The following is an 18,735-nucleotide window of genomic DNA, read 5'->3' on the forward strand; positions in this document are numbered from 1 at the left end:
ATCTCCGCCATAATACTCGTTCCTGCTATATTTGCGTTCTCGTTTAAATTATTAAAATGTTCACAATTAATTAAGTTACCATATATATATATATATATATATATATACTTTTTATTTTTTATTTCTTCTAATGATTTGATTTGTCATGAAACTCATTCGCATCTTTAGTATATTTTCATCTTACCATAACATTTATGTAATTATGTTAAAATGATGTATGTCAATTAAAAAATTATATCTCAAATTTGAATATTTCTATTATTTTTTAATATTTTTATTTATTGTATATTTTTCTTTCACATGAGAATGTTTAATACTATCAATTTAAATGTTTAATAGCATAAATCTTTCATTTACTAGGTAATATAAAAAAAATTCTTTACTTATTATTATTCATTTTTGTTTCATTTGAAGAACTATTTTGTTTCGCTAGGTCCACTCATGACTTATTTTTAAAAATTAAAAAATATTAACTTTTTAAATATCTTATTAAACATTTGGTCCAAATGAGTTTGTTTGAATCTTTTGTCTAGGCATACCACGACAGTAAGGCCTTCAGCTCCTTTCAACCTTTGCCCTTCTTGACCTTCGGTCCAAGCTAGCCTATCAGGACCTTCGGTTTTTACCGACTCTCTTAACCTTGAACCTGAGTCGGCTTAGGTTAGCCCGTCTTGACCTTTGGCTTAGGCTGGTTTATCTCAACCTTAAACCCTAGGACTTGTCTCAGTCTTTAGTCCAGGTTGGTCTGTCTCGACCTTTGACTCGGCTTAACCCTTCTTGACATTTGATTCAGAATGACACATTTTGACCTTCAGCTTAAGTCAACCTGTGTAGACCTTCTGGCGAGAATGGTCCATCTAGGCCTTCGACTTTAGCTGACTTGTCTCGACCTTCGCTTTGAGTCAACCCGTCTATTATGAATAATTGGTGTCTAAATTGATAACTAAAATAATTTATATTATGAATTGGTCTCTAAAGTAGTCATTAACATTAACTATGAGTGTATTGACTACCAAATGAATTGATATCTAAATTGGTCTTCAAATGACCAATTTAGAAACTAATTATTTTTGTTGTCAAAACCTTGGTATTGGAGATGGCAACGGGGCGGGGCGGGGACAGGTTTTACTATCCCATGCCCATCCCCGTCAAAAAAATTCATCCCCATCCCCATACCCAAACCCAACGGATATCAAACTTTTGTCCCATCCTCATTCCCACCGGGTAACGGGTGTAATCTCGTACCCATACCCATACCTGTTTTCTTACTACTTTAATATTAATTTTAATTAATTTTTATAAAAAATTACGGTAAAGGAAACATAATATTATTAAATATTCAATATTAGGAGTATGGTTGTTTCTTCGATATCAAATACTTTGAAATAAATTATAACTGTTTACATTTTAGATTATAATACCAAATAAAATTTGATGAGAACCAAAACATTTATTAAATTTGCAAACATTAATGAAACCTAGTTGATAAATTTTAAGAATATTTTTTAAAAAATATAAAAGCAAAAAAATATTTAAATTAAAAAATATTTTAAATGTTTGTTTACTTCAATTTTTTTAATTATAATGAATCTATTTTTTATACACTAATAAAAGTTATAATACACCACTTGATCAAAATGACGCAAAGAAAAAATAATAAACATAATAATAAAATGTTAACATAGATCTTGTATATTTTGAACCACAATATATGTTGGATGGTGGTAAGAAAATATTCATGGTAATTACATTAAATTTTTATATTATAGTAAATAAAAATTGTTTATACAACTATAGTGAAAAAATTAAAGTATGAATGTAATGAGTTAGAAAATAAAAAAATAATTAGATAAAATTTATCGAAATAGTATTCTACATGATGAAAATAAACAAAAAATACAAATATTAAAAAATTAACAAATGTGTGTCTTATAAACAATTTGGAGACTATTGGAAGGAATCACACAAAGGAAAACAAATATATAATTAATGGTATGATAAGATGAAAAATATCTTAGAGATCTAAGAAAACTTTTTAAATATCAACATATATACTCAATGGTTGATAAAAAATGACGCAAAAAAAATAATAATAAACATAATAAAATTTTATCATAGATCTTGTATCTTTTAAACTCCAATATATGTTGGATGGTGATAAAAGAATATTCATGGCAATTACATTAAATTTTTATATTGCAGTAAATAAAAATTATTTGTACAATTATAGTGAAAAAAATTAAAGTATGATTGTAGTGAGTTAGAAAATAAAAAATAATTAGATAAAATTTATCGAAATAATATTCTACATGATGAAAATACACAAAAATAAAAATATTAAAAAATTAACAAATGTGTGTCTTATAAACAATTTGAAGACTATTGGAAGGAATTGCACAAAGAAAAACAAATGTATAATTAAGGGTATGATAAGACGAAAAATATCTTAGAGATCTAAGAAAACTTTTCAAATATCAACATATATACTCAATAGTTGAAAAATAAAAAAAATTGTTTTAGCGAAATAAAAGAGTTCAAATAAAACAAAAATTAATAATAATAAGTAAAGAATTATTTTTATATTACCTAGTAAATGAAATGTTTATTCTATTAAACACTTAAATTGAGAGTATTAAACATTTTCATGTGAAAGGAAAATATACAATAAATAAAATATTAAAAAATAATAGAAATATTCAAATGTTAGACATAACTTTTTTTTAATTTACATACATCATTTTAACATAATTACATAAAGGTTATGATAAGATAAAAAATATATTGGAGATGTGAATGAGTTTCATGACAAACCAAATATTTAGAAGAAATAAAAAATAGAAAAAAAAAAATATATATATATATATATATATATATGTATATATATATATAGGGTTACTTAATTAATTGTGAATATTTTAATAATTTAAAAGAGGATGGAAATATGGCGGGGACGGGTATTATGGCGGGGATATATTCATCCCCATCCACATCCTCATACCCAATAAAAAAATCGGGGATTCCCCATACCCATACCCATACACAATCAATGCGGGGATTCTCCGTTAAAACGGGGACGGGTTCGGACAATACCCACATGGATGGGTTTATTTGCCATCTCTACTTGGTATCTAATGTTAGTGAGCAATTTAGAGGATAATTCTTAATCGAAACTATTTTAGTTACTAATTTTGAGAAAAATAATATTTAAATTGGTCACTATAATAATAAAATTTTTTTGTTACTAAAATTAATTATTATATTGGGATTTTTGTTGGTTTATGACAACGGTTGTGGTGGTATATGGTCTTCCAATTGTACCCTAAGTTTTCTCTTGATTTTCTCTTTTGATGGGGAGGTTTATGTAACCTATGCCTGTTACTATTTTCTAAGATATTTCTAATTTGTCCCCTTTATCAAATTAGAATATCATGAATATCTACACAGTTAATCTTTTCATGATAGATATGTATACTCTTAATCATAGATATATTTAATCATATCACTTTAATAAATTGACTAATAAAATATAATGACCCTAACATATCTAATTATTTATCGAATATATACATGACCTAAATTGCTAATAATTTTGTTGTAATGAATGTATATATAAAAGTCACGTAAGCATTATTTGTGGTACTCATCGATGAAAATTCGTCTTAAATAAATAGTTAAATTTAGAATTACAATAGAATGATATTACATTACATTCAAACAATGCTAAACAGAAGTGATTCAAGCCCTCACCTTGATTGCAAAAACCAAATTGTGGCTGGTTTTTTCAAACTTGAAACCATACAACGTGTGAGAAGTGTTTGCTGCTGGAGTCACCCATGATGACTCACGAAAAAGGTCAAATTCAAAAGTCAAAAAGCCCTATTTTTCTTCTCCTATATTTTTGGACACTGCTGCCAACATCAACTCTCCGGTTAAACTAAGAGAAGTCAAATTCTATATTTAAACTGTTCAAATAAAAAACATTAATTAATAAAAAAGAGTCTATTAATTCATTTTCAGATTTTGCTGCGTCAAGTCCTAGCTTCCTTCTTCCTTCCTTTCATATACCTATAAATTCCCTTCCCCTGCAACGCAAACCATCGTTTTTTTCACAGACCCAAAGCTTCGGTATCTAGCGAGATAGCCCAAACCCCAACTTCTTCTCTTCAACCCAAACCCTTTACTTCATTCTTCTATATATACATATACTTCCATTCTTTTCTTCCTTCAAGCTTTTCCCGGAAAATTCTCTGACAAAATCAACCCCACACACCTCCCCAATTCCACTGATTCTTACAAAGCAGTAAACGTTTTCATCTAACTCGAAATGGGCGTGAAAGGTTTTGTGGAAGGAGGCATCGCTTCCGTGATTGCAGGGTCTTCCACCCATCCTCTTGATCTCATCAAGGTCCGAATGCAGCTCCAAGGAGAGTCAGCCTTCAATCCTGGCTCCGTCCATGCACCGCCACCCAAGGTGGGTCCCATTTCCGTCGGCGTCAAATTAGTCCAACAGGAAGGTGTCACCGCGCTTTTCTCCGGCGTCTCCGCCACCATTCTCCGCCAGCTTCTCTATTCCACCACCCGCATGGGACTCTACGACGTGCTAAAACATAAATGGTCTGATCCCAATTCTGCCAGTAACACCATGCCCCTGACCTACAAGATCACGGCAGGGCTAATCGCCGGTGGAATAGGCGCAGCCGTCGGAAACCCCGCCGACGTGGCGATGGTCCGCATGCAAGCCGACGGGAGACTCCCTCCATCTCAACGACGAAACTATAAGTCCGTCGTTGATGCCATCACGAGAATGACAAAAGACGAAGGTGTCACTATTCTATGGCGTGGCTCGTCACTCACGGTGAACCGCGCTATGATAGTCACGGCCTCACAACTTGCGTCTTACGACCAGTTCAAGGAGATGATTTTGGAAAAGGGTGTAATGCGCGACGGGCTCGGGACCCATGTAACGGCGAGTTTCGCGGCGGGGTTTGTGGCTGCGGTTATGTCCAACCCCGTCGATGTGATCAAGACTAGGGTGATGAACATGAAGGTGGAGCACGGGGCGCCGCCGCCGTACTCCGGTGCACTTGACTGTGTCTTGAAGACTGTGCGTGCGGAGGGTCCCATGGCTCTTTACAAAGGTTTTGTCCCCACGATTTCGAGACAGGGACCCTTCACGGTTGTGCTGTTCGTCACGTTAGAACAAGTTCGCAACTTGCTTAAGGATTTCTGATTACGAGGATGATGACGACGAAAGAAAAAACCATAGGTTTCATAATTATAGAGTTTAGAAGAAAAAATTGTCGTGGAGCTTTTGTTTAGTTCTTAAATTTATCTTGGTAGGTACTTTTGTTTCAGTTTTAAGATTTGTGCTACACAGTTCAAAAGTACAGATTTAATTGGTAATATATTAACTGTTACCTTTATAATCGGGGAACAGATATAATTTTCCTATACTTTTTTCCTTTTCCATTACAATCGTTTTTGAAATGCGTCTAATTTGATTTGTGGCTCATATTTGATGGGAAAAAACGTTTTAAGTAAAAGTATCGGGAATGCAATGTTGTTACATTGACCGTAAGTATTATTTTTTATACGGGGGAAAGAATCAAGAATCAAAATAGGCTTATTTATATATATATATATATATATATATATATATATATATATATATATATATATATATATATATATATATATATATATATATATATATATATATATATATATATATATATATATATATATATATATATATATATATATACGTGATCACAATTTTCGTAAACTTGGTTAATTTTATTTTCACTTTTTTCAAATATTCAAAAAATCACAATTCTTGTAAATTGTGATTAATTTTATCTTTTTTTTCTAGCTATAAGTTTAAATTGTTAACACAGGTGAACAATAATGTTTCTTGGTGTTTTTTTTTTTGTTTTTTTTTAATTTTAAAAAAAAGTTGTCCACCTGTGAAATTAGTATTGTGTATGTGGTAGTGTCAGTGTCACATGTTAAGCTAGTATTACTGTTGTTACATGTCAAGTCAATATCATTGCCACATGTTAGTATCTTGTGACTTATATTCAATTCAGTCTCAATTTTTATTAATTTTGTTTAATTTAGTCACAATTTTCATTATTTTTATTTAATTCAATCCCAATTTTATCCCTCTTCAAATTGATCAAATTTAATCTTTATATAAATGTTATACTGAAGTTTTTACTTTTATTAAAATTTAAATTTACATTAGATATTTCTTGCATTATTTTTAAACCAACTACAACTATATTATTGGAAAGAAATTATTAGATTTATGTTTGATGTTATTACATGTGAAATATAGGTTTATAGTTGGTTTTAAAATAATGACACATGGTCATTACTATTCATTCTACATTAACAATTTAAATGATGTATATGAAAATAACCAAATTGACCACAATTTACAAAAATTAGGACATTTTTTAACATTTCAAAAAAGTGAGGACCAAAGTGAACAAAGTTTAAAAAATTGGAATCAATGATATATTTAAACCTAAATTAAATAAAACTTGAGTGCTCTCAAGAGAAATTTTAATATGCACAAAAAATTACATAACTAAAGTTCTTCTAATTAATTATTCAACAATGATCAAATTTAGAAATAAAAAATAATTAATTATTATATTGATTACATTATACATTATTTTATAAATTAAAATTAATGATATTTTAATTAGTCTTTATTATTAATACAAAATTATAATTAATTTGTAAATTAAAGTTTAAATTGACTATTAACATTAACCAGTATTTGCACACCCGTGTAATATAGGGCGTCTTTTTTAATTATATTTAATATTTAAAAATAAAAATAAATTTTATAAAATGGATTAATTTTATATATTATATTTTAAATTAGATTAATAATAATAATTAAAGTAATAAATAATAATAAATTAATAAAATATTGAGTATATATTAATTTTAATTATTATTAAATATTTTTTATAATGATTAGATATAATATAATGTGTTAATTTAAAATAGATTAAATAAATAAATAGAGGTTAAATAAGTTTTTAGTCACTAAATTTTGATATGAAATTAAAATTCATTCTTGTTCGAAACTTTGATATATTTTGGTTTTCAAACTTTAAAAATAAATGAATATAGTTTTTTAAATCAAATCATGTAAAATTGTTTTGACACATCTCACGTTAGTATTTGTGTTGTTTTTTACTTTAATGTCATTTGAGAAATGCGTTTAACATGTAAAAAAAAAAAAAAATTAAGTTAAAAGAATTTTCATTCATTTCTAAAGTTTGAGTATCAAAATTTAGGATACGGACGAATTTCATTATCGCGCCAAAGTTCAGAGGCTAAAAACATATTTAACCTGATAAATAATTTTGTGTAAAAAAAATCATAATATATTATCTATAATAAATAATTCATATTTTATTTCTAATAAATGATTTAACTTTTTAAATTAATTTAATAATAAGAAATAACATAAATAATCTATAAAAATTATTGTAATAAGTGGTAATTTTAAATATTTTACTTGAACTGTATAACCGAGACTTAAATCAATTATGGATAATTTGCGGCAAATTTATTTTCTTTTCATTTTTGAATTTTTTTCCCAAATTTTTTTATTTGTACACGTTGTAACAGGGTAGATTATAGATTCGTTAATTACTTATTTTTAGTTAGAAATTTTTTCATTAATATTATATTTTCATTCCCTCGTGTCAAATAATTTGAATATATAACATCAAATTAGTAATTTAGATTATATATACTAGCGTATGTGTGTTTAGAGTTTAGGATTTAGGAAAGAATAATCATTGATAATTAAAAAAGAAGAGAAGAAGCAGAAACATCCGATTTTAAAAAAAATTTGTAGAAGTAACGGTAAATTTTTAAAAATTTAATAAATTATTACATTTAAATGATAAAATTAGTATTTTGAAATGTGGACAGAGAATCTCCTTTATATATTGTTATAGATAACATTAAATAAATGACTAAATATTTTTAATCAGTTTTTAAAACCTTGACTTAGTTTTTTAGTTAACTATTCTATTTTAATTATATTTACGATTTTTATTTTATTTTCTTATAAAAAGATATTAAAAAACAAAGTAAAATGATAAAAAGATATAAAACAATATTAAAATTTATGAGAGAGAAGTTTGAGAGATGCGTTTGGGAAGTTTAACCAGAGAAGACTAAACTTGTTTGAAAAGCTTAATAAGAGAGAGAAAAAAATTGAAATCTTTTTGACAAATGTGTGTTTTTTATGACAAAGTTTATTTTCTTTTCCTTTTGAAATTCTTTTCTAAAACTGACATGTGAAAAAAGTTTTTTATTTGTGCGCCTTGCAACTACTGTATATATTATAAACTGTAAATTATTAAAAAAATTATTTATTTATTGTTATTGTTTCTAAATGAATCTAATTTAAAAATAGATATAAAAATAAATCAGTCTCTAATTTTTCTTCTAGCAAGAAAATAATATTTGTTTAAAACCAATTTATTTAATAAAACTCTTCAGACTTGGTGAAGAAAAACTTCACCCAATTCATGTTAAATAAATTAGCATTAACTACACAACACATATCATCATTCTCAACTCTAAGCAATTTATTTACATGTGCTTCCATGGTCAAATCTTTCTGTAACAATATAGCTTACCATTAAGAAATCACATTCCATCTTATCTCCAATTTAACACCATAGCATTTTGATCCAACCATAGAAAAAAATATATTTAGTCACCAAAATGACAAATCCCTAGTAAATTTACCTTTCTTACTTTACTGATTCTTAATTTAAATTTTTATTTTAAAAAAATTCTTTAGTTCTTTTCCTTGCCGTACTCATTCAACCTCTATTATAATAGTAAGTTTTAAATAAACTAAAACGAAGAATAATTTTGAACTTCATTGTTTTTAATCCACATTCGTAACATGTATGAACATAACCGGCTAGTTATTTTCAACTGTCAAAAATCTAATATAACATTGATACAATTAAATAACCATGTATGACCATCAATTATTTATCTTCTACTAAATATGAAATTAAAGTTAGTCAGTGTTGTCTCTCCTAACCATTTAAACAAGCAAGTCAATGAATCAAACTAGTAATTATGAATCAAATATAAAATTATTCTATTATAATCTCTCCTAAATTTGCATCCAATTTAAGAAGGAACTTTTTTTATTTCCCCATCTCTAATTATCTATTACCTCGATGACCAATTTCTTTTCTTTTACATCATGTATTTGTCTGACCTAATAAATGATCTTAAATAATATGACTTAATAAGGTTCAATTAGCTTAATCTCTAAAAAAATTACAAAATACTCTAAGCTATGTCTATTGTGGCAAATATTCACATATTAACGATAATCATGACAAATCTTGGTAGTTTGATCACGTCTTGATATTCCTTGATACCAGATATTTAAGGGAAGATAGTTGGTATACAAGTAAGATGTCACATTATTATTATTGTTATTATTTATTCAAGATAAGCTGTCATTTTATTGATATTTGTTAATATTACATTACCTGTTTTATCATATGGATTCAAGGCCCAACAGACCCTATAAATACACATGGAAAAAAAAATACACACTCTCATGTACTCATACTCACACTTATCAAAGATCCTAGTTTTGACTTGAACGTAAGAGAATATTTTGTGGGTGGTTATTCTCCTGTGTCTCAACCCTTAGAAACATCTCATCAAGGTATTTCAAAGTCACTCAGATCTTGCCATCTATCTGAAGGTTCACCTCAAGATTCGATAAGAACACATACATTGAAATCATAACAGGAATCATGAAAAATCAGGTTAGGTAAAATAATAAGGTTTCTAAATTCCTCGAACTCCGAATTGATCCCCTTTTCTTCCTTTATGTTCTTAAACTTCATCACATCCTTTACAAATCAATTAAATTTTCTAAGAATTCTTGGAGTGACTTATATCCACAACTTTGCATTGACTGTTTCTATGGAATGAACCTTGATCTCAATGGCTTAAAGATCCAGCACACGAAAAAAAAATTATAAAAGTTATAACTTGTTATATTTTTCTTTTGTAAGTAAGTGGATGTATGTTAATTACAAAGATGTGGATCTTTTAGCATTGAATCTTGATAATATCAAGTCTTCTTTGTTAAGATTTTTAATTTTTGTAAAAGAAAGCATTTAATTGTGTATATTAATTTCTTAATTCATTTCTTAGTAGAAATGGAGATGAAACAAGATTGTAATGTATGTTCTCAGGTCCCGATTTAGAATCGACCTATAAGAATCGATCAGTCATAAAATGACTCATATAGATGATCAAAGATATTCATATCGACCGACAATGTTGTCGACATGGGAGACTTTGATCGAAGAAGAAGTATCAATTAAGCTTAGAGCATAATCCTTTGATTACATGCATAAACATTATTACCTCATCATTTAGTCTTGATTAGGTTTCCAAAAAGGTAAAAACCCATCAAAGACACTATAAATAAAGGTGTAGGTAAAGTAGTTGAAACTTTTGATGTATGTATTTATTAAACTTAACTAAGATTGATTACTTACTCGAGTGTTAAAGTGTCTTTTTACAAGTAATCAAACAACTCAACTGATATTGACAACAAGAAAAAAAGCTTAGTTAAACAACGAGAAGGATCAAGAGTCCGACATAAACAAAAACTTTTATTCTTATTAAATATTTGGATAAAAATAAGATATATATTTATTTTGGACATAAGATCATATACTCAATCTCATCTAAGCGTCTCCTCATCCTCTTGTCATCCTTACACACGAACAACTTATTATAACATATTTAGTATCCTCTACGAGAATTTTGTTACTCTCGTAAATAAATAAATAAATAAATAAATAAATAAATAAATAAATAGTTATACGGTTTGTTGGTGGAAATGGTAATTTGGAATCGGAAGTGAGATAAAAATATGTATTATTTTATGTTGAAGTGGAGTTCACAAGGACGACAAATGGAGGCAGGCACCATGAGTCTGCTCTGCGTACACAGAGATTCTGCTTTTATTCCAAAATCTGTGTTTGTGAAATTGCTTGCAGCAGCTATGTTATTTCAGAACCCTTCATTTATGTAATCTTATAGCTATCAACCACTCTCATCTCACTCTGCATTTATTAAAGCCTACTTTTGGACTAACCAAATTTATACTATAAAACCCTACTTTTGGACCACCTTAAGCAAAACACATGAAATAAACCACATTTTTATGTCTCTAACAACCAAAAGGGTCTCATATCAAGATTAACAATACACGTGATTCTGGCTATTGTATAAAGTCTCCCACATATATGAAGAGTTTTTTTGGAAAGATAAAGAGGAAAAGGACTCCGAATATTTCTTCCTAAAGCTTTACAAACAGAGCATGCGTTTCATTTTAAAGCCATCTTCTTCAACGGCTTTTCAATAAACAAGTAGAATCAGTTTCATGGTATAACTAGTTTTCCATGGGAATATTATATCACAAAACGTTCCTTCTATTTTTTTTTTTTTTTACGCAATTGCTTTTCTTTTAAAGTTATAGCGTTTTCTGTAATTGCAGGTTTGCTATACTTTTGTATGCAGGCGGGGCTTGCAAAAGCACATGGCAAATATTATTTTAATTTAAATCCCACGACCACAAAATTTTTTAAATTGAATTCTCTCTATTTTAAATCACTTGTGTTTTTTATGTTTATGATACTCTTACAAAGAATTTACTATTTTCAATTCTAATATGTACTTTTGTGCTTTATTTGTCTTATAATAATAGATGTACAAATCATATCTCATTTATTTATTTTCTAGAATAAGATCTGTAAGGATTTTTTTTTGAATCTTCTAATTATTTTACAAGGATGCATTCTTTATTTAAAAAAACCTCATCAATGGATAAGAAATAGAAAGTTTATGTGACTTTTCCTAATTTTCTTTACAAATATTTTATAGTATATTAATTATGACTTCACAAAATAGCCCTACATGTTTTTGGTAATTTTGTAGATTCTAAAAATTTATATTTGTTGGTTAATTAAATTAAAAAAAATAGATATTCATCCTTTTACCAGATTTATATATATATATATATATATATATATATATATATATATATATATATATAATTATTCTAATTTTACGTTAATATCCTAGCTATTTAGAATAACGTCAAAATTCATATTCAATATTATTTAAATTCATATTCATTTTCTTTTCCATCTGCTCTCACACACACATATACACGCATATATATATATATATATATATATATATATATATATATATATATATATATATTAATTAAATTATTTTATTATAAAAAATAAAAAACACATCAAATAAAACATGATACTATAATTATTTAAGGTCAAAAGAACACACATTTTATTTTGCAATATCAAATTTTAAAAAAGAAATTATAGCTACATAAATTTAAAAATGAGTAAACCATAATTAAAATTTACAACAACTACAAATGTATATATTATTTTTGCACACATTAAGGTGTGCGGTTTGAGTGAATTTGGTAGATGATGCATGAGTTGAATTATTGAAAAAGAGAATAAAACATGTGTATAATAATAAAAGAGTTCTTTAAATGAAACGAAACTAAAAACTAAAAAGAGAAGAGGAGATAACATTTTAAAGTTATTTAATAAAGAAAGAATATTTAAATTAAGCAATGAAAATTGATAGTCACACATTTTAATATGGCAAGAAGTAAAAAGTAAAAATATGAAGAGAAACATATATAATCAAATATGTGTCCTGAAACAATTTAATTCAATAAAATTAAGGTTTATGTTTCATGAATTGTAATACATCATTTGAAGGAGATCACTAAAAGAAAAAAGCAAGTGTATAATTGAAGTTGTGATGAGAGATAAAAGACTTTTATCTCTTTTAATCAATATCAAACATTTGAATCAACATAGTTGTGGACAACTAATTTTAATAATCTAAAACATAATGAACACTCAAGGTTCTTTCAATGTAGCTAAGGATAATCTTAATACTACTTTAATGCTCTCAACTAGGATATGTCACAAACCTACTAATCGCTTTCGCTACTTGTGCAATGTTTAGTCTTTACAAATCATGACATGCATAAGTCTTTTTATCACTGATGTTTATAGGACTTTAAACATTTTCATCTTCTCTAATTCATTCCTAAGACTACTTACAATTGACAGGAAATGGGGTAAAAATTTTCTTATAATTTTGTGTGTTAAAGTGTTGCAAGACTTTTGATAAGTAATTCTTCTAAAGGAAATAAACCTTTATATCTTTTTTTATCCCTAAGTTTGCATTTCAAAAATATATTATTTAGTTTTTAGTTTCAAAATTTTTCTCTTAATTTCCTTTTCTCTCGATCTTCGAATTTCTCTTTTCTTCTTCTTTCATTTGCATTATTTGTTCTTCACTCATGGAAAACTAATTGTTGAGGATCAATTAATAAAATCAAGATTAAACAATCCAAATTGTGTTTTACATCGATCATTTAATACTTTAAACTTCTTCTCTCTAATATCATATTTTCATTTTATGATTTCCATTTTTAGAATTCAAATTAGGAATCAAATGAAAATTTTGATTAGATAAACAAATTAAATGATACTTTGATTTGATTCATATACGTATTTTAATTGATTTGGTTAATTGTTCAAACTTGTATTTGATTTTTTTAGAGAACTAAGATAAGAGGAATGGTTTGGTTCTTGAATCTTTGTTTTTATTCTTGCGAGTCAACCTAAGTTATGCTCTATATTACTAAATTTTATAGAAACTTATAGTATTTATTTTAAGAACGACATTGAATATCAACCTATGCAACTGCAACCATGATAGGAAACTATTTTTTGAACCTTTATTGTTATTGACAAAAATAGGGGAATTATGTTTTGAATTCCAACATATAAGATGACATAACATTTTGTTATATTTTATACCATAAGTCTTTTATGTATATGTTGTGCATTTTCTTGTCTAATCTCTTACTCTAATTTGCGAGCTACTAGTATATGTATTGATCTAATTCCATTTTGTGTTTATCTATGTATTATTCTATAAAAAAAGGGAAGTTATTAAGACCTAGACAATCTAATAATTGCCTAAATATACATTAGATTATCTCTCAATGGAAAGTTTCAATATTCAATATGAATGAGTAATTAAAGTAATCTTTAGTCTAGTTATAAACCTTCTAACATGTATTTTATTTAATAGAGTTACGGTTAGCAAAACCTTCCATACGTGCTCTTCATGTTAGACGATCCATCAATGATATGAGTAATTGACTTTAAACAAAACATGTGATCAAAGTTGAATCACAATTAATCTTAATGTAGATATGGTAAGATGTATATTCTTAGAAATCAAATTAACCTTGAGAAACAATGTCCAAACCTATGGTTTTTAATTAGGAAATACATGATTCCAACATGGTTAGAATTGTTTTCTTTTCCTATTATGGACCACTTCTTAAATTTATTGACTTAAATAGACCTCCACAAACATTAATTCCCAAAATAGACCTTATTACTATGATGTGGAAAAATCGTTTTCCTAGAAAAAGAAATCACATGGTGTTTATTTTGATTGGTGAAATATTTATGAATAGATTGATCTGTTCTACGTCCCAAATTTGAAAAAACATTGAATTTTTCATCCAAATAAGAAATATACACTCATCAACACCTGCCGAACAATGTGAAGATATCACACTTAGAAGTTATATGAACAAAAAAAAAAGAATAAAATTTAGAAAAAAATATTATTTATTTTTTAATTTCATTTTTAATTATGTCAACTCTATTATATCTATTTACTTTATGAATTATTATCAATTTTCATTGCGATCTTAAATATATTTCCATTTAGTTTTCAAGTTATTTCACTACAAATTATTCTTTAAACGTATAATATACATTTTCAACTTTAATTAAAATCAATTATCTTAAATAAATTTACAATTTACAATTTTTTAATTAAACAACATTTTCTCTCTCTATTATTTTTTATTTATTTTTAAACTATAATTTTAATAACCTATAAATTAAATAAATTACTAACTTAATAAATTACAACAATTTAAATTCATATTAGTAAATTACATTACACTTATGCATTTTCCATTTCTTATTTTTTTTCCATATCCTATACTTCAATAATTCAAAAACAAAATAAAAACATTTCAAAAATTTAATTTTACAAATTCCAACAATAAATATAAAATGGGTTAAGTATGTTTTTAGTCCCTGAACTTTGACCAAAAATTGAAATTCGTTCTTGGTCGAAACTTTGATAAATTTTGGTCCCTAAACTTTAAAAATGAATGAATATAGTTCTTTTATCTCAATTACATTGACTTTTTTCAACATGTGAAATGTGTTTCATGTTAATATTGGAGTTGTTTACACAGTTTGACACATTCTCGACTCAATATTACTAAAAAATGCGTTCGAAACCTAAAAAGAAAGTTAACAAAATTGGGTTAAAAGGACTATATTAATTCATTTTTAAAGTTTAGGGACCAAAATTTATCAAAGTTTCAAACAGGGACGAATTCCAATTTTTGAGCAAAGTTCAGGGACTAAAAACATGCTTAACCCATATAAAAATTATTTCATCTTACATACATATAACTATTTTTTACTTTTTCTACTCTTTTTTTTTAATTTCAAAATTTTAAAAAAACAATATACAATTTTTAATAAATCGATCTATATAAAAATTTTAATAAAGAAACATTTAAAAAAAACTATTTAACTTTTTAAATTAAAAAAAAACAAACTTGCTACCAATTTCCAGCAATATTTTGGCAATCAAAATCCAAAAGCACCATGCAATTTCGTTTGTTAGGAAAACACTTTTTTCCTATGGTCTACTTTTGGGAATTAATATTTGTGAATGCATATTGAAGTAAATAAATTTAAGAAGTGGTCCACAACCATAAAAAAGATAAGTTAGAATAATTTTTTTGAAAGAATCATTTAATATTGAAATAAATAAAGAAGTGTTAAATAATAAAGGATATTTAAATGCAATCAATGATATATTTTTGTCAAATATCCTTATATGTTTTTATATTGTCATATAAGTACCTTCAATTGAGTTTTTATTGATTATATATATATATATATATATATATATATATATATATATATATATATTATTATTTTGAGTTATCTTTTTAATCATTTTCCTTACTTATCTCCATGTGTTGAATAATATAATATTTTTGTGTTTAATATAAAATAATTGAGTTTTATTATTTTTATTAAATACATGTTAAATAATAAGGGATTAATAAGGGATTATCATCCTCACCTACATCAATAGTGGTGATAACAACAATCCTCTATTTATTGTTGTAGGTGATAACAACATGATAATCTTATTATTCAACAGATTTTCAATCAAGCAACAAAATCATTTGTAGTTTTATATTAATGAAAATATTATTTTATATTAATCATTTCATATTTTTTAATACAAGAAAACAAATAAGATGACATAACAAAATAACAATTACATCATCCACTTAAAATATAAAAAAGAAATATCAATTTAGTATTAACAATAGATCAAAACATTATTAAAAATTCAATTAACAATATCCAAATTTATAAGAAAATTAAAATTTAATTAAATCTTTTATATTTACCATTTGTACATTGAATAAAGAAGTTCCACCTTCTATAAATGGATATTAGTCCATGAACAATGCAATATATCAAACATTTATTTTTGCAAAATTCAAATGAACATGTTACCAATCACAAAGACAAAGTTTGAGTCTTTAATATAAAACAAGGCATAACGTATACAATGTATTCAATTCTTTAACCACAATATTTGTGAGTAATGTTTTCTTAGTGGGAGTCAGTAGTTGAGAAATATACGAACGTTATTTATTTATTTATTTTTTGATAGGACCATAAGGTTAACGTTCAAATCAAAGACAGCCAAAAATCCAAACCACACATAAGCTTTTAAAATGAAAATCCTAACCATGCAATTAGAGGCTCAAGTGTAAAGAGAAAAGAGATACTAAGAAGGCGTTCAACAGAAATAATAATAGTAATAAAATAATATAACATCAATTAAATTACACAAAATCTTCTATTTAATAAAAGAAATATAATTATTATAAATATAAAGTATGGGCATGCAAAATTATATATTTTTGTAATAAAAAAAATATAAAAATGCTATAGCTTTGTCAGGAAAGCCCATGCAAATCCTATATATTTAGTAATAATAGAAGACAAGAAAAACTCTATATATATATATATATATATATATATATATATATATATTTTATAATAACACATGGTATACAGTGTTAATAAAGTCCAAAAAAAACTGTATATACTTAATAATAAATAAAAAATTATATAGTGCCAGTAAAATTGATAGATCACTATATATTTTATTAATAAAAGTAATACTATGGTGTTTGAATAGTCAACAAAATACTATTTATTTTGTACTAATGTTTTTAATAGATTGGGTCGACTTAAAAAGTCTTAATATTAATAATAAAAAAATAAACTTCAATTAGTCGAATTCATTTTTTTTTCACGAACACTATATTCTTTTGTAGGTAACTCAACGTTGCAAGACCCATTGGATTGATAGGAGAAGACATTTTAGCTATCTGAAAATCAACTAGTCTACTTTGTCATATTTTGTTTGGAGAATTCCTATAATCCAACCTATTTCATCATCTTATTTTAGAGTGTTTCTATTGCATGTATCAATAAGCAAATATTTTAAATAATATATATATATATATATATATATATATATATGTGTATGTATGTATGTAGTTGCATTATATTAATACGATGAAGAAATGTGGTAAAAAAAAAAATCATCAAACTAAACATGAGCCGTTCATCAAAATAATTTTAGAATTTAATAATGTAAACAAAAGAGTTTCTTTCAATCATTGGGTTAAACTATCTGCATATGAATACATGTTTGAGTAATGAAAATACAAGTATGAGAGTACATCATGGTTTCTCTCTCTCCCTCTTCTATTCTGTAAAAAAAATTTATTCCATCACCTTTAATATATATATATATATATATATATATATATATATATATATATATATATATATATATATATATATATATATATATATATATATATATATATATATATTTCAGTGATGTTACACTGGTCAAAAGTTATAAAGACAAGAACATAGCAAACCAAACACATTAAATTTGATATAAAAATTTATCATTTTTACATGTAGGGTCAAAACAATAAAGTATAGAGATGTATAATATAAGAACAAAATAATAATTAGTTATTTTATTTTTCAAAATATAAAGTCAATACTTCATTTAAGAATATTAAAATTAATTTGTTTTATCACTTATTTTCAACATACTCATAATTTGTTTAGCCAAATTATTGAGTCAAAAAGAAGTACCCAGATAAATAAAGAAAATAATTGTGTTTTTTTACACAAAAGAGAAACCTTGTTTGATATTTTGTATTATGGAAGTAGAAAAATGAAACAATTTTGGTAATGGTTTAAGATTTTGATATTGTTTACTTATTTATTTTGTTTTACTTGACCAGACCAGATCAGACCCACAATTACACGTATGGACCAATAGAATCTGGCGGCTTCACAAATATTACTCTTCTATACCCTTTTAAGTCTTTAACCTAAGCCA

The 18,735-nt window shown here is 26.1% G+C and overlaps 1 protein-coding gene across 1 annotated transcript; it reads left to right on the forward strand.

The window, feature by feature from the left end:
* Positions 1-4,324: 4,324 nt before the first annotated feature.
* LOC114176381 (mitochondrial uncoupling protein 5-like) lies at positions 4,325-5,230 on the forward strand. The gene has a single exon (XM_028061421.1). The coding sequence runs from the start codon at positions 4,325-4,327 to the stop codon at positions 5,228-5,230; it is 906 nt and encodes a 301-aa protein (XP_027917222.1).
* Positions 5,231-18,735: the final 13,505 nt, after the last annotated feature.

Source organism: Vigna unguiculata, chromosome 3 (genome assembly GCF_004118075.2).
Source record: "Vigna unguiculata cultivar IT97K-499-35 chromosome 3, ASM411807v1, whole genome shotgun sequence".
NCBI classification, from domain to species: Eukaryota; Viridiplantae; Streptophyta; class Magnoliopsida; order Fabales; family Fabaceae; genus Vigna; species Vigna unguiculata.